The sequence below is a fragment of the Coturnix japonica genome, chromosome 1 (assembly GCF_054131305.1).
Source record: "Coturnix japonica strain WE chromosome 1, WE-NBRP24, whole genome shotgun sequence".
NCBI classification, from domain to species: Eukaryota; Metazoa; Chordata; class Aves; order Galliformes; family Phasianidae; genus Coturnix; species Coturnix japonica.
The window spans coordinates 35,348,333-35,360,488 of record NC_140663.1 but is presented as its reverse complement, the minus strand read 5'-3'; the positions used below and the strand labels follow the sequence as shown (position 1 = coordinate 35,360,488).

The following is a 12,156-nucleotide window of genomic DNA, read 5'->3' as shown; positions in this document are numbered from 1 at the left end:
AATGCCAAATTTATGCACTGTTGTTTTCTGAGTTCAAGCTCACTTATCTTTCTAACCTTGAAACAGGTACATCTACATTAGTGACTTTGTGTGCTGCTGAGCTTGTTTGCAGATTCACATTTGCCTTGTGTCTATACTTGAAGCTTTGCAATTCAATATACTAGTGTTGTACATGAAAAGCATCTTCCCTCCTGGTGGAACCAAGGTTGAATCTGTACGCAAGAGCACCATCTGAAGTTTACTCCATTGGTATAGTGTATAGCCTAGAAAAATGAACTACAGCCTAATGCATTGACATTTCAGTAATGGCAGCTATCTAGTGAGCAACAACAACAAAAACTGTCCTTTCGGAAACTGGAAATAGTTGCAGCCAGCCAGCAAAATTACAAGATCTCCTTACCCACTTTTGATATTCTTCCCCTGTCATGACTTACATGCTTGAAAAACTATGCTAGCCTGTAACAGGCCTCTTGAGGACTGGCTGATGAGCCCCATTGGTGGCTGTCCCATCAGGGTACAGTGACATCCCACCACTTGTGCTGGGCTGCTCCCTACAACTCTACTCTTCTCTAGGCTTTTCCTGGATCTCACTCTTGATCTGATAGCACTATTCCTCAGGCTCCCAGATTTGTCTTCTATTACTAATCAACCAGTCTGCAACCCCATCTTCCCTCACACACTAGATTCCAGCTAATGGGAGGAACTACTCATTCCTTACTTTTGTCTTTTCTCATTGACTGAATAAGCACTTCTGAATTACTCTGGCTAAATCTTACAAAAGATCTTGTAAGCACAGACACGTACAATATCTTTACAGTTACTGTCAGCTACTGAAGAGGTTTCAGATTGCAATTCTCTAAGTCTCCTCAGTACTTTTTGTTTGAAAAATAGAACCCTTTGTCTTTGCTTAGTAAATCTGGCAATGCAGAAAGAACACACAAATTCTTTGCATTTATTCCCCTGTTCTTCTGTTTATTCTCAATAGCTTTACCTATGAATTTTTAACACCAGAATTGCAAGGAAGAAGGACAATAATAAAATCCTGATTAAAAAAAATAATATTTCAGGAACATATTACTGAAGTCTGTGGCACTGCGGATTAGGTCCTGCAACTTTTGCTTCTTTTTAATGAAGCAGATCTAAAGGACAAGTTTTTCTGCTTTCATGAAGATGATACTACTCAAAGGGCATTATGCTAATCTATTTCTTCGAGTTACTCCACTGACTTACAGCTACAAGTATATCCTGCTATTTTTAAGCTCCACCTCTTGCACAAAATAAATTCTCTTAGCATCACTGTGCCAAATGCTCTATGCAATTTCATTTTGTTTTCCTTTGTTTCTATGTCTCTCATTTTCTCTTCTATGCTGTTGTTTGTTTCTCAGTTGACCTTATGCTTTTGTGTAAAAGGAGATTCAGAGTACAGATCTGTGTTTATCACCTGTGCTCAGAACTACTGCTAGAAAGATATAAATGTTATACTTGCTCTTGGTCAAAGTCCTGACAATAGACTGTTGAAAACTGCACACATTTACTACATTTCTGTGACAGCCAATATACTCTTAATCAACTTTCTCCTTTCAGATGAGTCATTACAAGTCTGTTCATTTTATTAGCAGAGGAGAGAAACTGGTTGGCTGCTTTATCAGTGATGCCATACCTGTATTCACATTTTAAGATACTATTGAGAATATGCTGACTATCAGTCCTCTCTTCACAGAGCCACTATCAAGGCGTCAAGCACAACATTTTTTGTTAGACATGTCAGGCAGAATTCTGCAAATATAACTCAAGAGTTGAAGCAAAGGAGAGGTACTTTACCTGGTCTTTCATGGTTTTCCCTAAATCTTTAACATCTTTCATGTTAATAGCATTCTTCCCTCCCTTTTCCTTCCCCTTCTTCTTGTTCTTCTTTTTGAACAAGCATTTCTTACAGAGACAAAAGCAGCAGGTAAGGATTAATAGGACTGCAACTATGGCTATGGCTATTAAGGCCCAAGGTGGCACTGGAAGAGAAAAAGAAACAAAAAAGAGAAGGTGGTAAACTGTTAGTAGGGTTAAATTTAGAAACAAGCACATTTCTCTTACAGCTGAAAGTTTTGCAAAGAAAATGCCTTGCAGAAATGTCTGAAATTCTTTCTAAAGCACTCTGTCATCTTTTGTATATTTCCCCCAACCGCGCTTTTGCACACACAGTGCCAATATCTATCTATTTACATGCCCGGTGACACATATCAAATTAACTCGCAGCTATTCTGAATAAATCAACCATCTGAAAACAGTATGTCCAATATATTTACACCGTGCAGACCTGCAAAATATTCGGCATACTTAGGCAGTTGTTTCCTTTTTTTAATCATTTCTACAACCCACCTGGCATTGTGGCTGAATTGGGCAGAACTGACCAGGAGTTTCCTGTTTACAGAATGGCACCAGATCCAACAGCCAGTTTTGATGAACTTCTCTGCCTGCTGCTGTGTTGAATCCTCACAATACAGTGCAGGTCAAGGTCACCAGTAAACACTAACCAAGGACATACTACTGGCCAATCCAAGGGCATGTGTGCTATTAGTCATCATACCCTAATATTAGCAGACTCACTGGACATAGCTAGATTTTCACCCTCACTTTCCTACCAAGAAAAGCATTTGTTCAATTTATTCATTCTGTCCAGAAATCTGGACACAACTGAATTATGAATAAACAATACAGAACACTTGCTGTGATAAAATGGTCTTGTAAAAGATCAGAATATTGGGAAAAAGGAGTTAAGATGATACTCAAACAATCCAGGAGGGAATTATGTTCATACAGCTCAGTTTTAATGACCGCAGATCCCAACACTGAACTGGAACACTTGATGATACTTTAAATATTTTAAACTCTCGTTTACTAAAATCTCTAAATGCACTCAGTCTGCCAGGTCTGTAAGTTACTCTGAGTGTGTAACGGAGAGGTCTCTCATACGACACAGAACAAAACTGACAAGTGAATCAAATTTGACATGTTGACGTCAGTGAATCACAGAAGGGAATGGACAGTATAAATAGAGAAAATTAATTGCTTAAAGGAACTAAGCAGAGTGTGAAGCACGGTCACAGGAAATTTGACTACAAATCATCAGTTCAGAAAGAGGACAAAGTACCTGAACTTTCCTTACTCTATGTTTAATGACCTTAATTTCTAACTTTCATTCAAAAGTCCTTGGTGACAGATACAAAAATAATGTAGAAAAATGTAAAGCGGTAATTTTTGTAATACATTTTGAGCCTCCAAATGTTCATTATATGCAGCTGCTATAAAAGAGAAGCTATACCATATGTAGAACAAATGAGAACTGATTACTAAACAAATGAATGTTAAAAGATAAAGTGAACAGATTAACAGCTGTTTATGTGATGAATTTTATGGAGTCAGCACTAAGAATTCTGCAATAAAAGTTGTATTAGATCTGCACTTCTCACAACTTAAAATCCGTATTTCAAGCATTGCTGCTTTCATTTTTGCTTCGGATCAGGTGCAACAGCAACACTTCATAGCACACCTGACTTCTGCAAAATTTTGTCTGTTCACCCAGTGTTTGCCAATGTAAAATCACAGCCTTTCACAGGCAATGTGTCCTTTTCAAATTTAAACTTTACTGGTGCACTTAAATTGCATTAAACACGTAGCCTTTTATGTAGTATTTATAGGATGTTACATTTTTTACCTAAGCTAATCCTTAAGATTTATGTCAATAATCAAATGAATGATGTGCTTATACCTATCAGCTATTTGTTTTGCTGCTTTGCCAGGAATGCTCAAAGCACAACGTAATGCAACACAGGGAGCAACAAGAGTACGGGAGGGATTCTGCTGGCAGGATGGCACTGTGGGAGGAAGGAGAGGCAGAGCAGATCACATGCAGCTCAGCTGGGAGAACCAAGGAACTGAGACGGGGAATGTGCGTAGGATATATAAATATGCATGCTACAGATGAAAAAGCCTGTGTAGGTAGTGAAGTCAGGTGCCTGCGTGCTGTAGCTGTTGTGCAAAGTGGTATTCTGGCACTGTTGCCGTGGTTCTCTGGAGGATGAACAACGTAGGGTGTGTTAGGGAGAATTTCAAACACTTGCAGATACCTCTTTACTTATTTATTTATTTTTATAAGGCATTGTCTGCCTTCATCTATTTGTAATTTAATTTCACCCAATAGCTCTTGTGATGCAATTAAATGATCGCCAAATTAATATCTGAGACACCAAGAATTATACAGAATCTGTCATTTATCTGCTCAAGGAAAATGTGCTCTATTTTTATTACAGAAAGCATAAGCAATAAAGAATAAAAAAGTGAGGTAACCCAGAATCAGGACATTTTCCAAAACATCTTCAGTATTCAAGTCTGAAAATCCAAAAAGGAATGGATTTTTTTTCCCCAATGAAAGTGTGCTGTCTCTGTTAAGATGTCTCAGCAGAACACTCCCACTGACAGAGGTTGCCCAATCTAATACTGCTGGCAGTGGATATACATGTTAGATTTAAGAGAAGTGAAACATTGTAATCACTAGTTTTGAAATGATGGTTGTTGCTCTTCAAAAGCATTATCTAAATAAATGTTAATCACTAGTACATAAATTAGGCAAGATTTCCCAAAATTATTACAAACTTTGAGGGGTTTTGTATTTGTTCCTCTCAATTCATGACACTGCCAGAGGAACCTAATTCCAGAAAAAGATATTTCTAAAAAGCAGTTTTGGATAGCCCAGAATGAAGTGACTAAAGTCACTGTAACTTTGGAAGTCTCAAAACTACAGTCTTTAATAGTTTGGCATATGAACTGTGAACAACATATACAAAAACTTCATGGACAGTATATGAACTTATTATTGTTAAGTGGCTCCCTTCTGAGATTCATAATATTTGAATCTAGTTAGACTTTCCCACACATACAACGTTCACATAATTTCGTTTTCCAGTTCATCAAGAGTAAGAATCTACTGTTTGAAGGCTACCTCCATCTATATTCAATCAGTTTGATCGGGTCCAGCAGTGTACTTTGAAACCTTGGAAGGACTTTGGACATGAGCCATTAAACAAAAGGCCTCTGTAGCAGATAAAAGGGTTTGGGAGACATAAAAAATACAGATCTTGATCAAGCGATAGAGAGGTATCAGACAGCCATAAGCTTCTTGTATAATTTGTCTTACCTAGTGCCAGCACAAGGGGGTGCTTTGAAACAAGCAATACTTAAGTAAGCTGTCAAGGAAAAGCTATAGCTTTAAGTATAATTAATATGTGCATAAGCTTTCTGGTATTTCAGTGCTATTTTCTTTGTTCTGCTCCTGTGGTCTTAAAGACACTGTCATGAATCACTACATGATTTGGTGAACCTCCAAGGCTCTTACAGACAGATCTATAGGAGAAGATCTGCTGAGGTAGCATAGTTAGTAAGCAAAGTTTTTAATTAGTATTATTGATCCAATCCAATCAGTGTATGCTCAGAAATGCAGGAGTGGAGTAAAAGGAAACTGCAGGGAAAATGAAATGTATGGCTTTTCCCTGGGCAATAGTAGGGCACTGGGAAGAACAAACTCTCCAGGATTGTGTTGAGAATGGAGACATTTTTTGGTACAAACACTGCATCCTTCACTCATGCTGAATGTCAGTTAGAAATGGAAGTTGCTAAAGGAATTGTGAGCTTTCTCTCTCTCCATGCTGTTTCCTACCATTAGGGTCAGGCAGGGTTGAGTGAGTATTGCGGGCCATTTGATGTGTCTGTATCCATTGCACAGATATGGAGCTGAGGTGCACTGACATTACCATTTCAGTTTGGACTTTAGAGTGGGTTGATGAGCCAGATCTCCAGACCATCCCCACTTATTATGCTTAGACCCACAGTGTGCAAAATTTGGGAGGGAATGGATGGAAGTTGTGCCAATATGTGCTCCTAAAGCTACCCTAATGATGCTCCAGACTGCAAAAGACACTCAGCCCATGGAAACATACACAGTCTGAAGCATTACCCCTATAAAGTTTGCAGTGTGACATTGGGCCCTTGGGACAAACTATTTCACACCACAGATTTGGTTTTATTTCATTGTACTAAATATAGTTTGTATCCCACCCTGTCATTAAATCTTGTTCTACAAAATATGCTAGATGCAAAGGAAAATATGTATTACTGAGTTACCCCATTTAAGAGCTACTAATGGTGCTCTTTATATAAACATATCCTTACTTAGCCTTACACAAAATGCTTGGAGAGATACAGGCCTTGGGTCTAAAACTGACATTCCTGTCAGACGATCTAAAATTATCAAATGCCTCAAAGGACATTTAGCTCCCGAGGAAAGACAGTAAGAGGGAAGTCACAAAATGTGTAACAGCATCAAAGTGCTGTAGTCTGTAAAAGAGAATAAAATCCTTCATCCTAATACTTTTCCTCCCTTTCTGTGTGTAATGTCAGAAGAAACCTCATTAGCTTAAAAAAGAATCCAAAGAGAAGGAAGGTCAAGAAAGAACTGAAGAGAGAAAGCTGAATTAAAAAGCAAGGATTTCCATACCAAGAAAGCTATCTCATGACAACTCCCAATTAAGCAATTAACAGCCCCATTTAAACTGTGACAGCAAAAGGCTATCAGATGATGTCAGATTCCATATTATATATTACAAAGGAGGCTCATGTTATGTTGTGACTGATAAATATTAGTAACCTAATTAGAAACCTAAAGTTTCAGTGGGGGCATGATACTTAGCAGAAAGATGCAACTGTCATGTATCTGTATGTGAAGCACTATGTATTAAGCTAAATCTCCGGTCACTTAAGCATGAGAGTCATGGCAGTTTTCATTTATTAAACTGCAGTTTTACTGTAGATTTTTTACATTTACAGTTTCCATTCAGAAAGCAAAAATAATATATATCGCCATATTATTTCTCTGTAGCAACACCTAAGGGGCCACATTCTGGGAACACATTTAAATTTCATTAGAGATCACTTTTAAAACAAACAAACAACAACAAATCATGTACTAAAAGTAAGGACCCAATGGATGCCACTGTTCTCAGCAGAAGGAATGCAATGGTGATCAATGTAAAGGAAAGGAGGCAGAGAAAAACTGCTTAAAAATACTAGTGATTAAATGCTAACCTTTGGGCTTACACAGCTATATAAACTCCCCAAACACTCCTATATATGAAACCTTGCTTTAACAGCCTGCTTGCAAAACACTATTTTCACATTCTTACACTTATCTCATATTTTTTACGTGTTTGAGTTAATGGCTTTGACCTATTACTAAAAGGAACCTTTACTAAGGTTCCTGTTAAAAGTAAAATGCTCTCATGCTGTATTGTCCCTCCTCTACTTCTTGAGCAATGTGCTGTTGCACAATACTCTTGCCATGAATATTTTACAGAAGTTACTGAGGCTTTAACTGAGCTAAGAGTTGTACATTCTGACAGCAAAAGTTCCTCACATTAAAACAGTCTGTGAAACGGCACTGATTACGTGGGCTTTGCACATTGAAAATATACCTGCCTATATCTTGTTTGTAAGGTATCCTCATGTGAAATTATGCCAACTTCACATGATTGAACATTCATGTCTTTGCAAACAAACTGCTATTGAATTCAGCAGGAATCCTAGATACTGCTACAAATTTAGCGGAAGACGTTGATCCACTCCAGAACCTGATGAATGCCCCAGGGCTGGAAGTCAAAATGCTTTAAGTGACCAAAATATTTACTTGAAAGTGAACCACATCTACTATGAGAATTTCAAAGTCTATTACATTTATTATTGTTAGTATTAATTCACCTTTTAGGGCGCATGGAAGGTGTAGGTTATGGTAAAACACATCTACCCAGTAGTGCAGAGCAGAACTATTTTCATCTCTGTTGCTCTCCCTCCCCCCCCCCTCTCTCTCACCTATGCATTCTGCTCCTTTTCTCCCTCAGGTCCTCACAGCTAAGTCTCAGCAGCTCCTTTCCCCTTGTCTCCTGAGATACATGGCTGAAAAGGCAGGGCTAAGGAGTCTCCAGGTGAGACTGGACAGTGAGGCAGGGAAGCTGCTGAGACGTCTCCTTGACAGAAGCACTTCAGAGAGATCTGCAGGGCTTTCAAGCTCAAGGGTCAGGTTTCATCTGAATAAATACTAAACCAAAAACAGATCCTCTGTTAACCAGCTCATCCCTTCTTGAACTCAAAATTAAACAGAATAAACGCAAAAGAGAGTTTAAAAAAACATTCCCCTCTGCTGGTTGTGTTGCTGCTACTCTGGGCTGCTGTCTCAGGCTTGCCTTCATTCAGCCGCCATCAGCCACAGTCCCTAGGAGCCACAATGCAGTACTACCAGAACTCTCATTCTCCCACTGCTCCCAGTCCTCCCATGTGCTGCTGTCTCACCCTTCCATCAGCAAGTTCAGCAGCTCCAGTATGTTTCACCACTGACTTCTACAGAGAGGTGTATCCCAACTGCTTCCAGCACATCTCTACCAGCTGGCATGCAGCAGCCCAAGGGAGAAACCAGCAGCCCAGCTCCCTGCTGCATAGCATGCCCCTTACAAAGGGCCACAATTATGGCCAGTTCGACAAATGTAGCACCTTTCCCTGTCCAACAAAACCACTAGGTCACTTACTACAGAAAATGGAGTAGAGAAGGGAAAAACTTTGGTGGAAAAAGCTTTCTAATCAAGTGGATAATATTTTTAGACTGACGCTTCCTATCAGTTCATTATATCTACTGCCATACAGCTTTTAAAATAAAATAAATGAATTCAGGCTCCAGATAATTGCCAGAGAAAGCACTGGACGCAGTGAGCAGCTGGCGAAGATGAAGCAAGCTGGAGCCTCGAACCGGATCTGGAAGCCAGACAGGTTTGCTGACGGCTTTCCAAAAACATTGTATGTATCAACAGCAGCTGAGTCCAAATACTTTCCTGAGAAGGCACAAAACAACTCATGAAGCTAATATTCAACACTGACAAACAAATCTGCAGAAGCCTGAGATGCCTGTTTTCCATCATGTGGACAATGGCAATTTGTGATTAAAGAGCATTTCACTTTTCCCATGACACATACTGTGTGTTTCACTCTGATTGATAGTATAAAGGAAGAGTACAACAAAAAGTCACAAAACTGCCTCTGACTTCAAAGTGGAATTTGAAAATGGACAAAATACTCCCATCACATCAATCTTTGGACTAAGCAATCAGGAGTCAAAAGTAATGAAATCAATGGTAAAAAAACACAGTTATGCCTACATATATTTGATTTTCTGAGCTGATTTCATTCATTCTGTGTAATGAATGGTTTTTGTTTTATTTTACTTCTCAGTTTCTAAGCACTTGGGAATATATTTTTGTCACATTTTCAAGGCTTTCCCTGCAAGTATGAGGACCAGGTTGAATTTCATTTTTCGAAAAGAAGAATCACATTCCTTACCAGAATTAGTCATTCATCGTACATGTTAAATGCTAGAACTTTTAAAATTAGATAAAAAAAATCTATTGCCAACAAAAAAAAAGCTAATTTGGCACATTCTGTTATAAAATATTATGCAGATGGAAAATCCTTTTAAAAAGGGACTGATTTATGATTTACAACAAGATTAAATTATAGAAATGCTCCGTCTTTATGCCAGTGTTCTGTTAACATATATAAACATGGGATGCAAGTTTTATAGAACCACAGAATATCCCAAGTTGGAAGGGACCCACAGTATTCATCCTGTCCAACCCCTGGCTCCACACAGATTTCCAAAACCAAACCCCATGTCTGAGAGCACTGACAATTTTGCCCCCCAGCCCCTTCTCCGTCTTCATAGCCCCACTTTGGACACTCTCCAATAGTTTTATGTCCTTCTGATATTAAGGCACCCAAACTGCACCCAGAGCTAGAGGTGAGGCTTCACAGTGCAAAGCAGAGCACAGCAGGACAACCCCTCCCTTTGCCCTGCTGGCAGTGCTGGGCCTGAAGCACCCCAGTGTATGGTTGGCCCTTTTGGCTGCCAGGGCACACTGCTGACTCATTCAACCTGCTGCCAACCAGAACCTGCAGGCCCCTTTCTGCAGGGCTGCTCTCCAGCCCTAACTGTATCATTAGGGCACCTCTTCCACTTTGCTTCTTCCTAAGCCAGAGGAGCATTTCCAGATTTTCTGCCCTGCTGTTTCATACAAAACTGTGGGTGTGGAACAACAGCCAGCAGGGTGACCGTTGGTCCTATTCTGGGCCCTTTTCACTTTAGACCTGAAGTATAAACTAAGAGACTCCAGTTCTATTTGTCATTATGTGCTACTTCAATAATAGTTTTCCATAACTCATTTAAAGCTTTAACATCAATAGCTTTTTTTCTAACTTCTGCCATTGTATTATCCAGATAGCAGTACTGAGCCCATACACTCAAGTAAGGGATGGTAAATAGTAAACAGATATTGCTCATTTCTCATCTATACTGAAGTGATGAATTTACCCACTGAAAGAATCCTTCTGTTCCCTAGATTTGTTGCCAGATCAGATTTTCATTGGTCTCCTCACTGAAATTTCTTAGTTAACTTTACTACCTCTCTATGTGAAAAAAGATCAAATGTCAAAATGCAAAGTATTTCTAACTTGTGAATAATCAACCTTTTTCTATTTATAAAAAGCATGACACCATTTCCTTTAGGATATTATCTTTTGCGTCTACCCACTACACAGCCCAGTAGAGCTGCATTATTGACTTTGAGCAGATACTAAGCAGGTTTATGTATTTGCTTTTATTAGCTCCCTTAACAGGTCTGGGATTAACCTGCTTTTTTACTCTCTGATTTACAAGATCAAGACAGGTTATAGACTCATCTACAGCACAGAGGGTAGTACCTTTATATATGTGTGTGTTTACATATATATTAATCTACATAAATGCATATATTTATATGTGTGTATTACATCTGCCATTAAATTATTTAAGAAACATGCATTCTGCAGTTAAAAATCATGAAAACAGTCCTTTTCTAAAATTGATTAATATTTTCATATATATGAATGAGTCTTTGCTGTTGTCTTTCTTCTTTTTAATCATTTCAACAGGAATGCATTTGCATACATAAACATGAGAAGTAGTGAAAAAGGCTAATTTCTAATAAGTTTGGGAATGTTTTCATACCTTCAATGTCCAGAATGATTAAAAAAATTAATTTCATACCAATAGTAGTGAAAAATCAATTATAAAAACAATCAAGAAGCAAACAAAAACCAATCTCCTTCTTCCAGACAGCTTTGTTCTAAATACTTTTTTTCAGTCAACTGCAGTACATAGGCAACAATAACAGTGAGTATGAAAAAACATGTATTTTCTGTGGTAGGAATGTATCTGTAAAAGTATATTCCGTTTTCTGGGCAATAGTGTATGCCTAATGAAATCAACTGAATGCTGCATTTCTCTGTTACTTGAAATATACAGATATAACTTTGAACAAGATTATTTAATTAAATATTATCATTATTAATAGACACTCATTTGTGTGTGGGTAGTGCCCAAAGGCACTGACTCAGAAGAGATGCCTCACCAGATTAGATACACAGATGAAATAAAATGACAGACTGACCTGAGAGGCTTTGCAGTGTAAGGTCCCAAGTCTTTGGCCACATATGTGGGAAACTTGATCCAACCAATTGCTCACAGGGCCAGACCCTACTCATATATCAGCGTAGGAGAATGTACCAGGCTTGTTCACTACCAGCTTCAGTCCACCCAAGCACATCACCCAGCCCACTGTTGTGCACAACCTTTTCTAATAGAACTTTTTCACCTAAGAAGATCCAACTAGGATCATGTTCATTTCTGACATGAACACCCTCTTTCTTGAGGACACCCAGCTGGCCAGCTTGGCACCTTCTTAGCATACCAAAGACCAAGGTTACAGCCAAGACTAGGCCCTGAGCATAAGGCAGTGAAAACCTAGGGGCCCTTTTTGGCAGAATCCTTCAAAATAAGTGCTCAAGTCAGCTGAATTTTTGAAGCAATAGCAGTTAGCACCAGACAACCCAGCTTTCAACCGTGGCCCTTTCTGGTCTTACAGATCAAGCTCGAAATCAAAACAAAAACTGTTCCCCAGGCACTCAGGCAACTATGAAAACAGCTGGCAGAGGGCAGCTTGTAATATGAATGCCCCAAGCAAGAATACAGTACAT

General features: G+C 38.8%; 1 protein-coding gene across 11 annotated transcripts in view; it reads right to left on the bottom strand.

The window, feature by feature from the left end:
- Positions 1-12,156, bottom strand: part of SYT1 (synaptotagmin 1) — a 354,401-nt gene that overhangs the window by 85,358 nt on the left and 256,887 nt on the right. For all 11 annotated transcript variants that reach the window (XM_085537503.1, XM_085537506.1, XM_085537549.1 and 8 more), the window contains one exon: positions 1,822-2,006. In XM_085537503.1, coding sequence (XP_085393629.1) covers positions 1,822-2,006 — 185 coding nt within the window. The remainder of the gene's footprint in view (positions 1-1,821; positions 2,007-12,156) is intronic.